This window comes from Zingiber officinale, chromosome 2A (assembly GCF_018446385.1).
Source record: "Zingiber officinale cultivar Zhangliang chromosome 2A, Zo_v1.1, whole genome shotgun sequence".
NCBI classification, from domain to species: domain Eukaryota; kingdom Viridiplantae; phylum Streptophyta; class Magnoliopsida; order Zingiberales; family Zingiberaceae; genus Zingiber; species Zingiber officinale.
Window position 1 is genome coordinate 87,428,637 of NC_055988.1, and position 22,360 is coordinate 87,450,996.

Genomic DNA, 22,360 nt, shown 5'->3' on the forward strand with positions numbered 1-22,360 from the left:
CTGAAATGGATTGACGGAAATGCTGGGACGAACATATTCACCTTTTGTCACTATGGATACATGTATTATTTAAAAAAAAACCCTATAAATTTTGTTACAACGTAGATTTTATTCCTGATTAATCTTAATTAATATTATACTATAACAATTACGTCAGTAAATATAATTGTGTAACAACTCATTGATATAATTAAATAACAGTTACAATTATAATAATATAAAAATATAATAATTTAAAAAAAAATAAAATATACGTAGGTGATAATAAATAAGAAAAATGTCTTTTTAACAATTCCAATAAACATATATCAAAAAAAAAATTATGTGATGGAATCCAATCAACTGTTTTTACTTTTTTTTTTATTTCTCCAATGCCTTTCCCATAATCGACCTTGCGGCGGAGGAGAAAGGCAGAAATTTTTAGAGGCGCCGCCTGCCTTACTCCGCCTCATCCCCCTCCATCTCCGCCGGAGCCGGCCGAGGAAGCGCGATCGAGATGTCTTCTCCGAGCAAGCGCCGCGAGATGGACCTCATGAAACTGTAGATCGCTGGCAGAAAAAAAAAATCCCTACTTTGTTCCCAAAATCTTGCTTTGTTTACCTTCTTACTGAAAAGAAACAAATTTGTTTTCTCCTTTTTCTTGTTTCTTACAGGATGATGAGTGACTACAAGGTGGAGATGCTGAACGATGGGATGCAAGAGTTCTTCGTGGACTTCCATGGCCCAAATGACAGTACATCATCTGCCAATAATAAGGCTTTGTTCTTGTTTTCCTTTTGTCTGTTTCTCTAATTTGTTCATGTGTTCTTGCTTATCAGATTTAGTTTCCATTTCTCTTCTTTTCTTCTTCGTTTAGTAGAGAGAGGTTTTCGACATGCTTGATCTTCGATACAGACTTCCAAATTTGTGAAGGGATCAGTCCCGTTTAGCTGACCTCTAATAAAACCCCAACTACTAATTTCCTTTAGTTTGTTCCACCTTAGATGAACATTCAGAATTGATGTACTTAGGTGATCAATAAATATCCTACTTAGGCGACGTGAGAACATGACAAACACACATTAATATAGGAAGAGTGATTCATTTAGATATAGATGACGATATAGTAGGGGATTGAGCCTATTGGCATAGGAGAATCCATATAATCGACCTCACTTAGCGGGATAAAGGCTTGGCTGTTGATGTTATGCTTAAAAAAAAAGGTTGCTTTGGCTTTGCAGAGCTTAGTCCCTGTTGATTTGTATATCTCATATTGGTTCACTTGTCATAAGTTGATAGTATTTTCTCTTTCATTGTTGTTCATGGAAGGTTTGTATCAAGGAGGAGTGTGGAGAATAAGAGTGGAACTGCCAGATGCTTATCCTTACAAATCTCCCTCAATTGGCTTTGTTAATAAGATATATCATCCTAATGTCGATGAAATGTAAGTCTGTTTACTTCTTCACATTGTTAGTCCATAATCATGGACGTCGATTTCTCACTTGGCCTTTCTAGGTGTCCATTATTTTCTTCAATCTAAAAAATCAAATCACTTTATTTTTTTCTTCGAATGACTCAGGTCTGGTTCAGTTTGTTTGGATGTTATCAACCAAACTTGGAGTCCTATGTTCGGTATTGAACTTTCCTTGAATACTTTTATTGATGAACTTGGTGGTGGCATAAGCTTGGCCTATTCAGTTCGAGTATTCTTTTGCATTTCGTGTTGCAGATCTTGTCAATGTGTTTGAAGTTTTTCTCCCGCAACTTCTTCTATATCCAAACCCTTCAGACCCACTGAATGGGGAGGCTGCAGCGCTTATGATGCGGGATAAACCTGCTTACGAACAAAAAGTGAAAGGTGATAGATTGCCTATCCTATGTTTAATTATGTTTCAAAAGTCACATGCTCGGATTGTTTCTCGTCTACCTTATTCCTCAGCTTTAGTCAAGTTCATTATTCTCTGTGAAGACTTTCGTCCACCTGATGTTGTTTATTGATTGAAACAAGCATACGTTGCATAAGAAAAATGAGAAAAGCCTTAAAAAATTGCTCAAAGAGCCCAAATAAATGTTATAGTGCAAGAGTTGAATCTTTTTTAGTGGAAGGTGAAAGGGATAGGAGCAAACTATAAAACCATTCCTCTAGTGATTTAGCCTTGCGTAGAACTCGATAGAGAAATTAGATTCATGTAGTTAACCTTAAATAGTTGGAACACAGACAATTTCATTTTTCTTATATTCGAAAACGAATCCAGAAAGTTTACTATGTGAATCTCTCGGGATTTATTAAGTTTGATTTTTTATTTCTGTACTATGTTACTCGTATTCAGATATATCATCATACAAGTACCCAACACACTATTTCTAACTCTTTATCCTTTTATATCAATTGAGTTTGTTTCTTCACTGTCATTAATATTCGACTCATTTAGGTTCTCATTCTGTGTGTTTTCGTTCGTTTCCAGAATACTGTCAGAGATATGCAAAGCCTGAAGATGTGGGGAATGATTCAGATGACAAATCTAGTGATGAAGAACTGAGTGAAGATAATAATGAGTATGATTCTAGTGATGAACAAGTGGTGGGAAAACCTGATCCTTGATTAGGGTTTCATGTAAATCTTTGTTTCAACTACTTGCAAAAAAGAAATTAAAAAAAAAATTAAAACTTTTTTCTTTCATTTGTCATTGTAAATAAGTATTGCTCAATCAAGATGTTTATTTTATGGGATTGCAGTGTTTGATTATAAAAACAAGTGAATGCAGTCCCATAATTCTGATGATTGAATTGAGATGAGTTCTTATTAAGATTTGAAATCTCATTTTGAGCTGAGGTTTTTGGTCATCGATTGAATTAGGAGTACAAACAAATCAAGCCTCCTCTTGTGCTTTTCGAGTCATCTCAAAGAATATTTAATTCATATTTGAAATTATCAAATTTAACTTGAATTTGAACATGTTCATTATTATTAATTTTTTTAATCAAATTCGAACTCAGAATTTTGTTCGATTGCTTATGAGCAGATCATAAGTTGAATTTGAATTGAACTTTTTTTTTTATATGATTCCAATTTAAATAGCTCAAGATGCGAATAACTGAATTCAAATTCAAATCATTTTGATTTATAATTTGATTTTATCCGAATCAAAATTCCAACAACTCAATTAAACTCGAGCTCAATTTTTATTTCAAACCGAACTAGAGCCAAAATTAAACATTATATCAAAACAAACCTTCCAGTGAAAATTAATGAATATACACCATTAATTTACAGAATGAACAAATTAAATGGTATAACACACTACCAAGCAACTATATCTATACATCACATGAACAGAAGGGATATTATACAACAAAAAAAAACTTTGGACTAGTTATTGAACTCGAGTAAACTGAAGAACTGCCATGGAGTTTTTTTACTTTCTTTACCTTTGTCACTTCAATGGGATGTGAAATCTAGCAACTTATTCGAAAACATTACTTCTACTGGAGTCAGCACGATCGAATGGTTGTTGTGTTGCATAAGCGAGTGGGTTGAAAGCCTTTATCAAAATACCCAGTGCAAAAGAGCATGATGCTCGGACAGTCGCATCTGTCGATTTACTCATCTTGTTCACTAATGCCCCCAATGCCTGGGAAAAAAGATGTCATTCAGTCTCTTTAGTACAAACAACTATGATGACACAGTTGGGATCCCTTCACTAAACCTGTGAACAGTATGGAGCCAACGAACGTTGATCTTCGGCGAGTGACAGCAAGCAACTAGAGAAGTACACTGCATTTGCTTGTATCACTGGCCAAGGCGAATCAAATGCCTGCACGACAAAATTATGGAATTAGGAATGTTCAATTAAAGTGAATGTGAGAAGTTTCCTTGCATTAATACCTGGATCAATGATGCCAAATAACTATTAACTCTGGGAGACAGGAGTTGATAGGCATGCCTCGAAAAATCTCTTATGAAATCCTCATAATCGCTTCTGTGGCATCAAAGGAATAGGCTTGCCTAATGTTACTTCATCCATGTGCTCAAAAATCAAAAGTGTAATATGTTACCTCCTTTCGGAACTGAAAACTTGTTTGTTAAAAAGGTTGGAGAAGCCATCGACTTCGATCAAGGGTGCAAGTTGTCGAAGGGTAACCTAAGCAGGTTAAGAAAAGGATGCAGTCAGCTTTACTAAAATAAAAAAATAATCAGGAAATAAAAACCATTGCAGAATTTATACCCTGCATGCCTGACGAACATTGAGATCATCATCATGAAGATGGAGAATGAGGCGAGGGATGGTGGCATGAACCTGAAATCTCGTATGGTGCCGGACACCATGGTCAAAACATATCACTTCAATAAATAATCAAAACAAAATACTACTAGGAACAAATAATATCATGTGATTATATATTCTAACTTATAGTTGTCTTCTTTTTCATCTCCTTCCTCCTACCCCTCTTAACTCTCCAACGGCATCATATGTCGAAGCATTAGCATGGTACTGTAACAATATTTGTTCCAGAAATTTTGGCATGGCTTGAAATTTTAAAACTTGGTTCGTTTTTGTGCATTAATCCATATCTAATGAGCATAAAGAAACACATACAAACTGAATCTGACATAAGCTTTCCCCGTTATGTAGAATGTAGATAGATACTAAGTTAAGCGTTTGTTTTCCAAAATTCAAAATACATGAGACAAACTATATAATTTTTTTTATTTCAATCACACAGTATTCAAGAACTTTTTAGGTGAGTCATTTTTGAAGAATATGGCACTTGCTAGCATTAATAAATGTAACTTGCAAGGAACCAAGTCACTGCCTCTAATTGATTATCAATAATTCCAATCACAAACATTTATCTAGAGATACTTCATCCATATCATCAATAAAAGAAAACATTTGCAACTTATCCACTGCCGTGAGGGATATTTTCAACTCTGCAAATCTAAGGGTGAAAAGCAACTAGGTAAAAAGTCCTATAGAAGAAAGCACCAAAAAAAAAAAAACGGTATGCCAGTAAAGCACTGAACCAACAATCCAAGTAATTTTGTTTTATGTTTGTCAATTTGATCTGTTTAGAAACTGTAAAATTTATTATTGAGATTTCTATCTTGGAACAAACAGTAGTCAATCAAAAGCAAATTTGACCAAGCATATAACCCAAAAAGGATGTGAACATTGAATTGTGATTATTTCATGATAGCATATCGTACCTGCTCCACAAAAGCCTGGTGCTGCGAACCCTTTGCATACTTGCTCAGTGCTCCATAGGCAGCAAAAGCTTTGGAACGCATTTTTTCATTCATGCAGATCTAATCATGAAAGCAATATGATCTACTATGAGAACAAACTTTATCAGCCATGCCAGAAACAAAATTTTAGCCCATGTATATGCATAAATATATTGATATAGTCATACGTACATGCCAGAAATTCAACATTTGCACTGTGATTAGCATATGATAGCGAAATGGGAATGCCATTTTGTTTGCTGCCAGTATCATCATGCTATAGCAGCTTGGCTGCTGGTGATGAAGGTGCCAAAAATAGCCACCCTCAAGGGAAATAGCTTTTGAGAACACCATAACTCTAATGGCATAGTTAGCTTTATTTAGAAGGTTGTTTAGATTTAGTTGAAAGTTTGTTAAAAAATTTCAACAAATTATTTAGATATTTTAAAATTTGTTTAGATATTTAAAATGTCATTTAAATTTATTCGAGAATTTATTAAAGTTTTTGGGTAACTAAGTAGTACAATTTTTTTTTTTTACAAAGAATAGGTCTTATACTGATTTATATCTATATAAGAAGTTAGGATCCCTCGTATTTGTTAATAATACTTTTCCTCTTTCAATAAGTTGAGTTGTTCCTCCTGCTATATTAGTTGGTATCAGAAATTTGTTTCTTAATGCTTTCCCTCCCTTAAATACACCATTCCCATCCAACTCCACTGCAAACCATCAATAAGGAAGTTGTGTACGCCTCCCCATGAAATAAAGTATATTAATAGGATTAATTTCACAACTCTACTCCTAAAAAAGCAACATATGGGTAAGCCCACCACACTGATAACCTATTAATACTAATAATCTTAATTCTTTGGGATGTATAAGATAAAAGATCTAAAAAAGAAAAAACATTTTTTGTGTCAATGTTGATGGAAGCATGAATCCTTTGCATAAATTTGGTTGCTCATATTTACAACTAATTTGGTGCATCTGAAAATAATAATAAAAAATAATCAAGGAGGCACCTGCAGATTGCGCAGTCGGACAGACAGATTTATTAAAATGTGATTCACAGCCTCTTCAGGTGCTGTGTTGAGAACCTACAGTCCCAGTTAATTAATAATCCATATAAATGAAAACATAGGCTTAAAAAATGATAGAAAAGTAGAAGTCCCCAAATATGTAATATCCTACACTAAGCAGGCATTGCACTGCTGTCAATTGAACAGATTCATCAGGGTCTTCAAGTAAAGCTACAATAACTCCAAGAACTTGTGCAATATAGTTATGCATGTGACTCTCTGGTATCTGCAACAAGGAAAAGCAATTGAAATCAAGTGGTACTTAGTCTAGTGGTCTAGAATAGTGAAAAAAGAATTTCCATTAGAAGAAAGAAGAGAAGTATGATTCAAATCAAATGCAAAAATTATTTATTTCAAAAACACATGCAATAAAAGTCACATCATAACAATCATAATACTCCAATGGTGACGTGGGAACAGAAGAATTTTATTACTATTTTGATAATTTCCATTTTTTGGTATTTTGGGATTTTTTTGTATTTAGGGTATTTTTTTGTAGATTAGGATTTTTGATCTATATAAGGGTATGTTTAGTTGATGTTAAGGGGAGTCTTTGATTAATAATAATTGGGCCACGCTGTTCTTTTCCCCAAAGCTTTATGTAGTTTTTGAATGCTTATTTCCTAGTATTCTTTTGAATCAACAATTTAGAAGATCGCTTCTCGGTATTTGTGCACGAATCAACGGAACTGATAGTTATCTATTGCATCAGTTGGTATCAGAGCTAAGTTGATCTTGTGAAATCATGCCACTGCAACATGTCGACAATGCTTTTGATTGTGATATGGAGCAACGATGTCTCGAGATGGTTGATTAGTTTCTCTTGTTTGTGGATCAGCAAACAGAAAGGATGACAGCGATGTTGGAAACTTTGAATATAGTAAGTCCTATTCAACACAATAACAATCGCCGGACAAACACAGAGGACGAGGATGTTTTTGATGAGGAGGAAGATGATGTTCTTGATGAGGAGGAAGGAGTTTTTATGTATGAGGAAGATACGGACGACAAAATTGAAATATTCGGTGATCTAATTTATGACAAGGAAGAAATTGATGACGATGATAAAGTAGAAGATCATCCAACAAAAACTGTTGAATATTTAGATGCATATGGCAATGATAAAGGTTCATTAAGGGAGGAGGCAGCTTCTGAAAATTGGCAAGCATATCAAAATTTCTTACTAAATGCTGGAGCCAAATCAAGAAAAGCTGATGAAGACATGTTCGCAGGAGAGAAAGATCTTCCATCAAAGAAAAAAGAAAGCAAACTTGAAGGTGATCCCATGGTTCCTCCTGAGCAAGATTATGGTGAATTTGATAGCCACAAAATGGTAAGAATGGATTCCATTAATGAGAAGTGTTATGAAAGAAATCCGTGTGATCTAGACACTATGGAGTTATTAACTTATATAGAGGAGGATATACAGGGGTATGTTACAATATTTTAACACTCCCCCTCAAGCTGGAGAATATAGATCATATGCACCAAGCTTGTTACACATATAGTCAATTCAGGGACCTCTCAGTGACTTAGTGAATATCTCTACTAGTTGATCATGTGAGTTGACAAAACTAGTAGATATTTCTCCCGATATGACTTTCTCTCTAACAAAGTGACAGTCAACTTCAATATGCTTTGTCCTCTCATGAAAAACTGGGTTTGAGGCAATATGCATGGCGGTCTGGTTGTTACATATAAGTGACATTTGTATAACCTCCCCAAACTTGAGTTCCTGAAGCAACCGTTTTAGTCATATAAGCTCTTGACTAGTTATGGTCATAGCTCGATACTCTGCCTCTGCACTAGATCTTGCCACAACATTCTGCTTTTTGCTTTTCCAAGAAACAAGGTTACCTCCGACAAATATACAAAATCCAGAAGTGGATCTTCTATTAGTGGGAGATCTTGCCTAATTTGCATCAGAGTATCCTACGACTCGAGTATGTCCTTCGTCCGCATACAAAAGACCCTTTCCTTGTGCGCCTCTGATATATCGAATAATGCGAGTCACAGCATCTCAATGTTCTTTGCATGGAGAATTGAGAAACTGACTTACTACACTTACCGCAAATGAGATATCTAGACGAGTAACAGTAAGGTATCTTAGTTTCCCTACTAATCGCCTATACCGTTCAGGGTCAGGAAGAGGCTCCCCTGATTTGGCATGAGCTTGACATTAAGATCCATAGGGTTGTCGACTGTCTTTGAGTTTAACATTCCTATTTCTTCCAAAATATCCATTGCATACTTACTTTGGGATATGACGATCCCCTGCTTAGACTGTGCTACTTCTATCTCCAAGAAATATTTGAGTTTGCCGAGATCCTTTGTCTGGAAATATTTGAAAAGATATTGTTTCACCTGTGAAATCCCAAGATGATCACTACTTGTGATGATAATATCATCAACAAAAACCACTACGTAGATACAACCAGTAGATAAGTGGTGATAAAAGACAGAATGGTCAGTCTTGCTCCGAGTCATGCCAAAATGTTGAATAACAGTATTAAATCTACTAAACCATGCTCTGAGTAATTGCTTGAGGCCATATAAAGATTTTCGTAGGCGACATACAAGACCAGAAGACTCCCTTGAGCAACAAAACACGGAGGTTGCTCCATGTAGACTTTCTCGAGCAGATCACTATGTAAGAATGCATTTTTGATGTCCAATTGATAAAGAGGCCAATGGTGAATCGCAACAATTGACAGGAATAAGCGTACAGAAGACATCTTGGCAATAGGAGAAAAAGTATTCCCATAATCCAATCCGAAGATCTGAGTATAGCCTTTAGCGATGAGACGCGCCTTAAGTCTGTCAGCCATACTGTCTGGACTAACTTTACTGTATACATCCATCGACAACCAACCACTGACTTCCCAGGTGGTAGAGGAACGATGTCCCAAGTCCCACTACTCTGTAAAGCACACATTTCATTGAGCATAGCCTGTTTCCATCCTGGATGGGCAAAGGCATCACCTGCAGTCTTAGGAAGAGAAACAGAAGACAAGGAAGAAAGACAAGAATAATAGGAAGGAGAAAGACGATGATAACTCAAAGAAACATAGTGAGGAGAAGGATTACGAGTGGAACGCATACCCTTTCGAAGTGCAATAGAAATATCCGAGTCTAGAGACAGGACCGGAGGAAATGGTGAAGGACTTTGCTCCAAAGATGTATCCACAACAGTATCAGTGCTAGTCGGCGGCAAAGCAGGACGAGGACGACGCTGATAAACCTGCAAAGGAGGAAACGAGGCCGGGGATGATAGAGGCGCCTCCGGAGGACAAAAGATAGTCACTGGTGCATGTAGAGAGGGAGAAACCTCGGACTGGGAAGCGGGAGACCCAAAAAAATGAAACCGAATCAAAGAATGTGACATCAGCAGAGATGAAGTACCAACGAAGAGTAGGGGAATAACACTTGTACCCTTTCTGAGACCATGGGTACCCAAGGAAAACACACTTATGAGACCGGGGAGAGAGTTTATCAATGCTAGGATCAAGATTATGAGCAAAACATATAGAACCAAAAACCCGAGGTGGTAAAGGATGAAGAGGATGATGAGGGTAGAGGATATGATGAGGTATTTTACCCTGGAGAGTGGAGGAAGACATGCGATTGATGAGATAATATGCAGTAAGTACGACATCACCCCAAAACTGATTAGGAACATGAGAATGGAGAAGAAGAGTCCGAGTGGTCTCAAAGAGATGACGATTCTTGCGTTTTGCATCCCCATTCTGTTGAGGAGTATGAGGGCAAGACGTGCGATGCAGCACACCATGAGATGCCAAGAAGGAACAAAACTGACTAGAAAGATATTCATGTGCATTATCACTTTGCAAAGTTCGAAGAAAAATACCAAACTGAGTTTTGATTTCATGAAAAAAAGATTGAAAAATAGAAAATAATTCTGAACGTTCCTTCATCAGATATAACCATGTACAACGGGAAAAATCGTCTATAAAAGTAACAAAATATCGTGATCCCAATGTAGAAGAAACATGACTCAGACCCCAAACATCATAGTGAACCAAAGCAAAGGGGGGTGTAGCCTGACTTACAGTGCGAGGAGAAAAAGAAATACGAACATGCTTACCTAACTGACACGACTCATAAGACAAAGACTCTAAGTGAGAAAGACTAGGATGTAATTTTTTTAACTTATCAAGACTTGGATGACCCAACTGAGCATGAATAAGAAGTGGAAATGCTGTCGCCGAACCAATAAGAGAGGGTTGTTGAAGCCAATAAAAGCCATGAGACTCACATCCGAAGCCAATCATCCTCCCCGTACTCCGGTCTCGTAAGGAAACAGACATTTTAGTAAAAGAAATGATACAATCAAGAGACCGAGTAAGTTGACTAATTGACAATAAATTAAAGGGAGCTCCGGGAACATAAAGAATATTATGAATGGAAAGAGACGGAGAAGGATGGACAATACCAATACCCTTGGATTCAGTTTGGGAACCATTGGCCATTGTGACAATTGGTAAATAACCAGAAGTAGTGAGAGAAGAAAATAGAGATTTATTACCAGTGATATGATCAGTAGCTCTAGAATCAAGAACCCAAGGATCTGAAGAGCAAGATATGCTAGCAAAGGAATTACAAGTGTTACAGTAGCAGTGGAATTAGAAGCCTGACTATCTTCAAACCATTTCAAAAAATCATTATAGGAAGGTTGTGGGTCTCAATCTGGTGTTAACTGTGAAGTGGAAGCTGAAGAAGCAGCAGAACTCTGAACGATCTGAGCAGCGCGAGAAGGTCGACCATGCAGACCCCAACACTTATCAATCGTGTGGCCCGAGCGGTGACAATGATCACACCAAGGATGACCTTTGCAACCCTTGCGAGGCGGAGGTCTGTTGTTGTGTTGAGAGACCAAAGCTGACGCGTCAACAGGAACGGAAGGAGGCATCGTCAAGACTTTAGCCGGGACACGAAGGAGAGTCGCCCAGGTATTGTCCATAGCTTCTGTGGGACTGTCCAGGATCTGATCACGAACATGAGAATAATCTGTGGGCAGGTCATATAAAGCCAGAGACATAAAAATTTTCTTCCGATTTTCAAGCTCTTCAATAGGACTGACGACAAGTGGTAACAGTTCATTGAAGTCACAAAAAAGACTAGAGACAAAACCCAGATAAGTTGACATTGAATCCTTGATCTGATGGGCACTGAGAATGGTCATAAGATCTTCACACACTTGATAGAGTCGCCGAGAGGTGTTTGTAAAGAGTTGTTGAGCCTGTGTCCAAACAACTTTGCAGGTTTTTTGAGTACCGAATACATTCCTAAGAGATGGATGGATGGTGGCTCGGATAATACAATACAACTGAGCGTCAACCTTATTCCATAAAGGACGATCGACGACTTGAACATCTTCTTCAATTTGAGTGAGATGTGTCTCGTAACCCTATCCAACAAGCCAAAGCTCAATATGAGATGCCCAAGAGATATAACTTTTACCATCCAACTGCTCAGAAGAGAGGGGTGCGGTGATATGGTTGGTAAAGATTGAGGTATCTAGTTTTAGGGTGCCAGATGTAGCCACTGATTAGGCTCCGAACTGTCGGAGAAAGAACCCTCTACCCTTGCAACCACATCACAAGGGATTCTCTGAGGAAGAGATGCAGAAGGGACACCTTGCCGGAGCAAAATCACTCAGACAAGGAAACCCTAGATTGAGCCGCCTGTTCCTTGAACTGAGAGATGTGCAAACTCACCCCTCCGGTAGAGAACCTTAAGAAGAGGTCGTTATCACTGTTGTCGCCAGGTTCTGGGGATACACCAAAATAGCTAGGAGGTCATGTCTTCAAGCCACCTCGGGAGAGAGATTGAGAGCGTCGGGGCGACGAGGCTTAGAGGCGGGTCCAGATAGTGGCGTCCTGCCTAATGGAGGGAGGCGAGGCGAGGGTGCGGCAAAGAGGCAGATGCGGAGGCAGAGCAGAGATAGCGGTCGCCCGTTGAGAACGATACGTCGGAGATGCCCTTAAGGTGAAGAACTCACCAGAGAACCAACTCCGATGAGATGAAGATCGAAGCTCGGCGCTACTGCCACTCACTGTGGAAACCCTAGCCCTTGTAACCCGCCTTTCGTCGCCGCTGGAGAAATCGCAAAGGAGAGGGGCGTCGGGAGGAAGAATGCGCACAGTGAAGGAGAAAAGAAAAACAAGCCTTGTGCGTGTGCAAGAGAGAGAGGACCGACGGCGGAAAGAAATTAGGATTTCTTAAAAACTTGGCTCTGATACCATATTATGAAAGAAATCCGTGTGATCTAGACACCACAGAGTTATTGACATATAGAGGAGGATATATAACATAATTACAATAATACCCCTAGTTATGTTACAATATTCTAACAAGAAATACCTAAGGGACACGAAGATGGACAAGAACAGTGTTTACGATGTCATGCTCATTAGCTGAACAACGAGGATTCCCAAAGTCCAACGGCTACTATTAGATTTTACCGATTTATTATCAGATGAACTTCCTCCTAAGATACCACCTGATACTGTTCTAAATTCGAGAACGAATTTTCTCCACCTTGGAGAGAATGATGCGGGAACGGAAGAATTTTATTACTAATTTTGATAATTTTCATTTTTGGTAATTTATGGGTTTTTTTTAGTATTTAGGGTATTGTTGATACTTTCTATTTTTTACAAAATAGGGTTTTGGGTCTATATAAGGGTATGTTTAGTTGATGTTAAGGGGAGTCTATGATTAATAATAATTTGGCCACGTTGTTCTTTTCCGCAAAGCTTTGTGTAGTTTTTGGATGTTTATTTCTGGGTATTCTTTTGAATCTACAGGTTTAGAAGATCACTTCCTAGTATTCGTGCGCGAACCAATAGTTATTCGCTATGTCAAATGGCTATTAAAAATGCCTTTCACCAAGTTATAGAAAATAGCTACATCAATAATTTTCCGATTTCAATAGGTATAGTCATAAAAGGAGAATCAACAAAAAAAAACTCAATCAAAATGACAACTTAAAAATTTAACATAAGAAATCATCCTAAAAGCCCAAGCAGTTAGAAAAGGTACAAATTTATAATCTATGTTCTTACTCATCCTTCACCTTCAAAGCCAAACTACACTTGAGCTATGGACATAATTGAATGAGAGTGGAAATCAGAGACATGAGCTTTATGTGAATAGATTAATGTATGATTGAATGATAGAGAGGGTGGGTCGTGATAAGTCATGAGCTCACTCCTATATGAGTTAAAGATTGATCAGCCACTTATCAAATGCACTCCAAATACAGGCAATACACCTGGAATTTGGCCCATTTAAATGGTAAACCTGGTATTCATGAAAAACCATACAATCCTGGTATGGCCATTGTTTCCCATGTAAGTTATGCATTAGGCATATTGCATGGTATTATACAACTTCTTAATCCATGATTGAATTAGTTTATAGAGATACTTGACTAAGGAAAAGAAAGAATATGTTTAAGAGAAAGTGATGGGGAATTCTTGGAAAGCATAGCAAATGAAGAAAGAACCAATACTTGATTTGACCCAGCCAAATTCATAGCCAGATTCACAGATTAACTGCAGAGTCTTTGTTTGCTTTCCTTGCTTAGCTTACTTTGAGAATTTGCTAGTTATTTTTTTTGGCAACTTCTGGTGGGGCTCCTGCTCTAAGTGGGAGCACAGTTCGCCTTCCATCACTAAAGAAGGGGTATGTAGAGTGCACGGTGTGTTGTTTCATGAATTATTTTTCTTGCATTTAAATTCTTATTCTTGCATCTTCAGCTGCAGTTTATATAGGTGAATCCATGTTAGGCACTTATTAACTAGCTTTGCAAAGTATTTTATAAGCAAGCTTATCCCAGTTCACGCATGAATCAAGATGATCCAATTGATGAAGATTAGCCTATGATTATATAATCTAGAGTTGTAGAAAAAAGTTACATATTCCAAAGAATACGAGGAAAAAAAGATTTGGGAGGTTATATTATATATATAGTGAAGGGGAGCCTTGGCGCAATGGTAAAGTTATTGCTTTGTGACCAAAAGGTCACGGGTTTGAATTCTGGAAACATCCTTTTGCAAAAAAGCAGATAAGGTTGCGTACAATAGATCCTTCCCAGGGACCCGCATAGCGGGAGCTTCGTGCACCCGGCTACCCTTTTTTATATTATATATATAGTATAGATATCTAATGTCTGGAATGGAGGTGATAGAAGTTAATAGTAGCAACAAAGGGAGCAGGTATTCTGTCATTTCCAAAAGTCTGATGGGTTTGGAAAAGGCTCAAAAGTATGAGACTTATTCTAAAATTTTCCCTAAAAGATTTCAAATGGCTTAAATTGTAGAAGAAAAGTATGGATATACTAGAATCAGATCCTCAGTTTTAAGGGGTATGAAGAACTCATAAAAGGTTTGCTTAGTCAGTTTGGTCGGGTGGAGTTAAAGTGAAAGCTCAGAAAAAGGATATCCAGAGAGTTCTTTTGTTACTTAGTTGTGCTGGATCCACCTTCCATGAATGCTACTCAAAATCTGATATTTCTCCATGCTCTTGTTCTGCATACCATAGGAACCTCCTACTAAATTGCTTGCCCCTGTTGTAAAAGGCCATGCACCCTCCATTTACAAGTCGCCAAAGATGAAGCCTTCCTTTGGAAGCAACCTTGCTTTTTGCAGCAAATGGCACCTCGTAGAGTCTTTTGGTCAAGTGCTTGTGCATGCTATATTACCTACCTACGACCTCTGACCTCATGGCAGAGTGAGTTCTGCTCACAAACAATCCACAAGTGAAGGACAATCCTTTAATGGCAGTGCTCTTGTGAGATTGGTACTTAGTGGTTCCTGAGCAATACATAAACTAAGGTTTTCCATCACTTGGTAGAGAGCTGATATGGTAGCACACTGAGTTCAGCTCACAAACAATCCACAAGTGAAGGACAATCCTTTAATGGCAGTGCTCTTGTGAGATTGGTACTTAGTGGTTCCAGAGTAATACATAAACTAAGGTTTTCCATCACTTGGTAGAGAGCTGACATGGTAGCATACTTATCAAACAAAAGGACAGTATCAACTTCTGGCTAATATCTTAAACCATCAGAATAAATTATAATAAGGAAAATGACAGGATTACATGAGATGCTACTTTTATACAATTGAATAAAAATATTAAGTATCTGAAAAATAACCTGAACAAGTCCACACAAACAAAGGCTTCTCACAATCGGTGATTCATCGGAAACATGCAAGCACATTACTTCTACAATGTGTTCCAACACAGAAGACAATCCGTCACTGCAAGGATCAATTTTTAATTGTTAATCAAATTGTGGCAACACTGAACAATAATGATTTTGCTCAAAAGAACATAAGTATGAAACAACATAATTTTAGTGAAATATGAAGTATTTTAAAAAATATTCTTAGTACTTATGTATGTGCATCCGAATCTTCCAGCAGAACAAAATAATATGAAGAAGACCTGACCTGAGTAGCACAGATATTTGGTTTGGTTGTTGCATTCATGATATGTAAGGTGAGTTGCTGATAATGTCAATGCTACATCTCATTGCCAGTTCTTAGTATACCTATGCTCATATTCTAGTTGTCCTATTTAGCATATGTCACCATTCCTTGTTTTATGTTGGGTTGGTTATCTGTGCTAGTTTTCATGGATGTTCTTGTTGCCTCTAAGTTCCACGCTAACACTCTTAGTTGTAGTCCTCTTCAGAATGGTACAATTTCGGTGTAGTATCATGCTGAAATTTGACATGCATTGGCATGCTTGAGAGTGTGTCATGATCAATTCAAATAAGTATTAATCATATAATCCTCATACAGATAACTTGTTTACTTTAAAATGCAAGTTTACAAAAATTAAAAATCATTTAAATTAAATTTTTAGAAAATTAAGTTATAAAATGTTACAAGCATCTCAATTATAAATCAAGTGTCATGCACTGAGTGCAAGCAGGTTTAAGATACGTTTTGTGCTAGAGTTGAAGTTCTCAGATTTTACTAATTTAATCATTCTTTACTTAAATTTCTAGTATTAATAAGAATATATCAATTAGATAGTTGGACTAAAAATGATTTTCACTCATTTTTATTTCAATGTGTGTCAAGATAAATTAATATAAATTTTATTCCAATATCATTCTTCTGCTAGCTTATTTACTTCTAAAGAAAAATATAGCCATTAGATAACAAGAAATAAAAAAAAAAAACATTTTTTGCATTCATTTCACAGGTCAAAATAGATCAAAGCATGACCAGTGTTAGCACAATACAATAGTCATCAATGTCACTAGAACAAGTAGCATGTGAGAGATTACATCAATGACTATCAAGTTTTATTAATTTATCAGAAGAGTAATTTCAACCGTCTTATTTGGCATGTCACAATTCAAAGCATGATTATTTCATCAAGATTACATGCATCTAGGTGTTATCTACCCATCCATAGATTGACCCTAGGTGGAACATCACAAATGCTATCACAATTTTCCGAGAACTTCATTCTCAACATATAAAATTTAGAAAAGAGATAAGTTAATTAACAAAGTACCTATGACGGATAAATTCTGATAAAGCAGCAGCAGCAGCTTCCCTTTGAAACCTTTGATGCCTATTTAATGCTTTACTCAAGATCATGCTTATTGGTGAAACCTATCAAACACAAATATCGGAGAATTCAAAAGAAAGATGCAAAAAAAGGACAGCCCAGTGCACGAAGCTCCCGCTATACGGGGTCCTGGGGAAGGATCCATTGTACACAACCTTACCCTGCTGTTTTGCAAGAGGCTGTTTCCAAAATTCGAACCCGTGACCTTTTCGTCACAAAGCAACAACTTTACCATTGTGCCAAGGCCCCCCTTTAGAAGAAAGATACAAAATGGATCTAAAATGTAGATAGCATGCAACCTATTTACTAATCTTTGCATAACTGAGAAATAAGGAACAAGTGAAGGGTGTTCATATATTTCTGCAAGAAAGCAAAGCATCACACATAAAATACACAGGTTTAGGCCCTAGCAAAACTTAACAGGTGTACTTTGTCAAAGTAGTACAAATATAGACACAGATAAGTTAGAAGGCTGAGAAAGGTTAAATAAAAAATAACTCCACGAGTGGAGGTTACGTGAGGGCATTCTATTCTTAGACAATGTTATCAATATTAGCTGAGTCAAGTGCAAGGGCATTTTATAAAAGATAAACATGGCATTATGCCACTAACATTATTCTTTTCTAGACAGGAGATGCGTGCAGTCCATCCATTCACATTGACTGGAGAGAAGAAAAGAGATGACAACACAGTTTGATACATAAAAAGAGCAAAAGAGTTAGCATTATCCTTATCCAAGAAAAAAGAAGCTTGCAACTTGACGCCGGGCGGGATCCTCCTGCATCACAACTCTTTCAGATTGGAAAGATGATGAATCCAAATCTCATTCAGTACAGCTACAGATTAAACAAGATCGACTATTATATTTATTAATATTGCGGGAAAAGAAATAAGGGGGCAGGGGTAGTATTTGACTATCTGTCAAGTTTGTGTTTTTATCAAATCAGTTCAATCTCGATTGTTAAAATTTTGGTTAGTTCATTGTCAACAAAACCACATCGGAAAACCAATTTTATTTTTTTGAATAATAAAAAAATGACAATGAGATTCATTTTGAATCACCCAAGAATTCATGTTAAGGAAAAGGTCCATAATATTACAAATAAATTAAGTTGGTTTTCAATTTGGTTTACATGATAATTCAGTTCAATTTACATAAAAAATCAATATGCAAAAAGTTGAATTAATGTAATTTGGTTTGATTCAAATGGGTTCAATTTCTACTGATTAGGCACCCCTAACCTCTTCCCCACTCTTATGAATTGTCATCACATCTCCTTCCTGCTCCTCACAGTTGAAGCATCGCCAACATTCCCTGTCATTGAGCTGCATCCATTATCAACCTCTGCGGCCCACACCACTTGCAGCAGTAGCCTGCACATAGCTTCCATGTGCATCACATATGAGTGCAATGCTCACCTTTAGCTTTTTCTTGGGTGCACATCCTCATGCACTTATCACACGCAAATATAGTAGCAATTCAGGTGGTTTTGTGTCGTGGTCTATTTGAATGCTAGTCGATTTGGAACTGTTGAATAAAAAAAGGATGATTGTGAAAGTCAAGGGTCAGAGTTTTTAAGTATAGGATCCAATATGGCGGCAACCTTTGTTTCCTTCTTTTACATTAGTTTTCCTTCATGGCTCATCCAGGCATAATGTGCTGGACAACATAACAAGTACAGATCAAAGACACTTGTGGGTGATATATTCACTCTTAGAAATTATTTAACAGTCACTTCTATGGTTCACCCAGATTTTTTATAGTCAATATGTAGGGCAAGTATAATATTAGATATGAAGACAAGCATATGTTGGAAACACTCTGTAATGATGTTTAAGAACACATACATAAAAATTTTCAAAATATTTATAACAGACTACCTCTTTAGGCCTTTTCATGGAGGTACATGAAGCAACCTCCTGAATCAAATCAATCAACTTCTCTTTGTCCTTGTTTTCTCCATCTCTAGCCAATATCTACAGATTAAAAAGATTTTTTCTTCAATTCTTTATATAGAATTGAAGTTATAGATTGTATATAACAGGAATTCTACCTTTCCCATCTCAATGTCTCCAGCACAATCACAGAATGACTGAAATGCTAATAGCAACCGTCTCCAAAGTAATATAAACAATATCAAGGGTCAGTGCCTTGATCACATGCATCAAGTAAAATGAGTTTCTGGAGGAAAAGTTTTTACCGCAATGGTTCAACTTGGCCAAGACCAGCAAGCCCATGGCAACTTCCAAGCTGCAGTGTAAGCACAGAGAAGGCAGTTGAATAACTTTGCTCAACTGCCCTTTTTCCAGTTTTGCCACCACCTCTGCCATACAGTTAATTCCAAAATAAGTTTGGAACCAATAGAAATGATATTGCAAGAATAGAGGTTCACCAAAAGAATTTACATCCTAAAGAACACACCTGAAAAATGCAGTGATAGCAAGAATGGCTGCTTGCTGAAACTGGCAATCATTTTGAGCTTCAATAGAGTGATTAGAATGCTGTCCTTTATCTATATCAGTCTTAGGAAGAGGTGTATCAAGAACAGAAACAACATACTCCAGAAATGAATATGAAAGGACAGGATGCTGGGAGAATGCCTATCAAGAGAAAGACAACATAGAAACCAGAAAAAAGCTAAAAGACCAAGATCTAGAGATAGAGTTCAGTGAGAAAACAAAAGTTAATTGTGGAGGCTCTCGAGCTTTAGCTACAAACAACTCTAGTAAGAACCAAGGTGCAGTATTGCAACAGAAATTGAATTGCAATTTGATTTGTGCCAGAATGTTTATCCAATTAGATCCCACATTTCAGTCATCTATCATCATGTTTATAAATTCTAATTTATTTTTTTTCCTTCAAGGGATTATTTAACATTTTATCTAATCGTATTGTAACTATTGAATGAATTTCCTCAGTTTGGTATATCAACCATCATAAAATGTAGTCATATCCCTCGAACTAACTTCTATTAAACATACAGCTGGAAATATTTTGAGACAAAAATGATTTAAATAGTTTTCTCCAGACAAAAGCAATTATGTATCTCCAAATCAGCTTTCTTTGTTATTGAGATAGATGCTATATGGCTCATCTACAGTGGAAGAGAGAGAGAGGTGAGTAATATGGGTCTGAATCTGTCATATTGCATTACTAAGTAAACAGAAATCAAATGAAAAGATACCCACAACAAATGCATCTTGCATTGGCCATCCACCTCGAATCCTCGAAACATCCTTACTAGCTATGTCCCTTCCAGCAGCAGCCAAGATTTCATTGAAGACAGTGCTTGAGTTAGTACTCTCCGCCAAGCATGATATCTTGTGGAGTCATGGAAAAAAGAATGCCTGAAAATAGAGTAAGCACTTCTTCTAGTCTAGTAATCGTACATCAACTAATAAGGATACAGCATTCAGTACTTCCTGGCGTGTATGTTTATCAGTTGTGGTGACAGTTGCTGAAAGCAAAGATTGTGTTGTCCTAAAATGATAAATACAATTAGATTAGGAAGTGCAACATTTGAAATGCAAACTGATAGATAATGCAAATCCAAACCTTGAAATATCCAATTCATGCAATTCATTGCCTCGCTTAGTGATGAAATCAGTGACAGCCTGAATAGCACCGTCTGCTGATTGCTTAATCTTGTCACAAATAGCCGAGGTGCATGTGTTCAATGAGATAACTAGCTGCTCAAAATATCAGTGCAGAATGAAATAGAGCAACAAGAGACTAGAATGAATGATCAACAAGAAAGTATATTATGTCACCTCATCTCTCATTAGCAGAACACAAACAGATGAAATAACCCTATTGAAAGTTTCAGACTGATCTATAGATGCATCCTGAAAAAACAAAAGAGAAAATGATTGCGAATTGATTATTACCTGAACAAACTAATATATTAGACAGTATATAATTCCTACCCTTCTTAAAATGGAAATAACATCTTCAAGAGAGGACAAGGCACTGTATGAAACTTCAATATCGCTATAATCGACAGATGCTGCCAGTTTTGGAAGTGATAATGCCATGCTGAATAATAGACCAAGAATCTACAAATGCAACAAAATTGACTTAGTTTTGCTGAAGAATAGGTCAATAATCTACAAAACCAACAAAATTGACTCAGTGGTCTATAGAATTTCTAGAAGTCAAATGTACATTTGTACCTGAGCTGCTAATTTTCGAACTTCAGAGCTTGTATCTGCACATCGTGGAAGATAAGTCATTACTCTTTCACCCAGGCTTAGATAGTTCCGACTCGGCAATACAAATGCAGCTGAAAATATGCAAAGAGACTGAATTAGAGAAAGGTATATAAAATCTATAAAGTTAATTGTCCTTACATGGTAAATTGGAAAATTTTCTTTGTGTCACTATGTCAATCTGTTTATTGTGAGTACAACTTGAATGGCAGCCTAGACCACAAACTCCTCCAGAAAAAAGGTTTCGGAATTTTAGAAGCAGTTCATACACAGCAGTACAACCTCTTCTTCTTTGGTGCTCCACAGAAGATGAAACAAATGAATCTACCTGTCTAAGAATATGCAGCAACTGATCGGCTCGACTCCGCCCATCTTCACCACTGGTCAAGCATGAGTTTAATGACATCTCAAACAGTTATAAAAGAACAAGTTGAAATCAACAAGTTTCAATTCGTAAGAAGGGTCTTGGAAGCTAACTATAAATACACACACATATAGATAGATAGATGTAGATAGATAGTTGCTTGGCAGGAATTCCCCCCAAAAAATGCTGGACCATAATATGCACAACACAACATGACATAAATATTAACAAAAAAATGTTTATAGAACTCTGTTCCTCAATTTCGAATAAATAAAGGATTAAAGCAATAAGAGAACTTGGAAATCAAAAATTGAGAGAGATGAAATATAGTAATTATTATTGTAGAGATACAACACATGTACTTATATCACTTAAGCATACCTCACTCTATATAAAATTAAGGCATAAGACTAAGTATGCCTTAGACTAGATTCAATCTAATAATTTTTAACACTCCCCTTAAGCTGAAACACATAAATTATCTATCTTAAGGTAGTAAACTAGAAAATGCCTCACAAAAAAAGGGGATAAAACTAAGACAACGAAAACAAAAAACACGATAATACCACAACAACAGGTATATGTGAGGTTCTATCTTGATCTTTTAAGAGTTGACAACTCAGGTATTTGAAAGGTATGTTGTGACAATCTTCAAAGGACTTGATAATAATCTATTTAACAAACACCTTAAACTACATAATTTGCAAGACGTTGTCAAGTCAAATAGATAGATTAGGGTTTCAACACCAACTTTTGAAGCAAAGAGTTAATATCAATTGACATGATAAAATATCCAGCAAAAGAAAACTTCAATTCAATCTCAATCCCAACACTACCTAAGCAAAAAGGAAATTGAAAAAATTGACATGTTAAAACCATTTC

General features: G+C 36.7%; 2 protein-coding genes across 10 annotated transcripts in view; one reads left to right on the plus strand and one right to left on the minus strand.

Moving 5' to 3' along the window:
- The first annotated feature begins 360 nt into the window (after window positions 1–360).
- Window positions 361–2,704, plus strand: LOC122041449 (ubiquitin-conjugating enzyme E2 4-like). 2 transcript variants are annotated; one of them, XM_042601131.1, is made up of 6 exons: window positions 361–540; window positions 654–733; window positions 1,309–1,423; window positions 1,559–1,611; window positions 1,709–1,837; window positions 2,445–2,704. In XM_042601131.1, the coding sequence occupies exons 1-6, from the start codon at window positions 497–499 to the stop codon at window positions 2,579–2,581; spliced, it is 558 nt and encodes a 185-aa protein (XP_042457065.1). In that variant the 5' UTR covers window positions 361–496; the 3' UTR covers window positions 2,582–2,704. The 2 variants fall into 2 exon arrangements, with proteins under 2 accessions (XP_042457065.1, XP_042457066.1); XM_042601132.1 differs by having other exon boundaries at window positions 398–551.
- A 474-nt stretch (window positions 2,705–3,178) lies between these two features.
- The window catches only part of LOC122041450 (protein SHOOT GRAVITROPISM 6-like), a 40,870-nt gene continuing 21,688 nt past the window's right edge, over window positions 3,179–22,360 (minus strand). For 2 of the 8 annotated variants that reach the window (XM_042601136.1, XM_042601133.1), the window contains 21 exons: window positions 21,256–21,494; window positions 21,079–21,188; window positions 20,833–20,961; window positions 20,677–20,751; window positions 20,462–20,595; window positions 20,314–20,386; window positions 20,095–20,226; window positions 19,328–19,506; window positions 19,107–19,229; window positions 18,960–19,020; window positions 18,787–18,882; window positions 16,849–16,949; window positions 15,470–15,575; window positions 6,398–6,511; window positions 6,229–6,303; window positions 5,189–5,287; window positions 4,206–4,277; window positions 4,036–4,121; window positions 3,866–3,959; window positions 3,687–3,794; window positions 3,179–3,611 (listed from right to left, as the gene is read on the minus strand). In XM_042601136.1, coding sequence (XP_042457070.1) covers window positions 3,444–3,611; window positions 3,687–3,794; window positions 3,866–3,959; window positions 4,036–4,121; window positions 4,206–4,277; window positions 5,189–5,287; window positions 6,229–6,303; window positions 6,398–6,511; window positions 15,470–15,575; window positions 16,849–16,949; window positions 18,787–18,882; window positions 18,960–19,020; window positions 19,107–19,229; window positions 19,328–19,506; window positions 20,095–20,226; window positions 20,314–20,386; window positions 20,462–20,595; window positions 20,677–20,751; window positions 20,833–20,961; window positions 21,079–21,188; window positions 21,256–21,494 — 2,374 coding nt within the window. In that variant the 3' untranslated portion in view covers window positions 3,179–3,443. The other 6 variants (XM_042601134.1, XM_042601135.1, XR_006128982.1 and 3 more) reach the window with 6 other exon arrangements.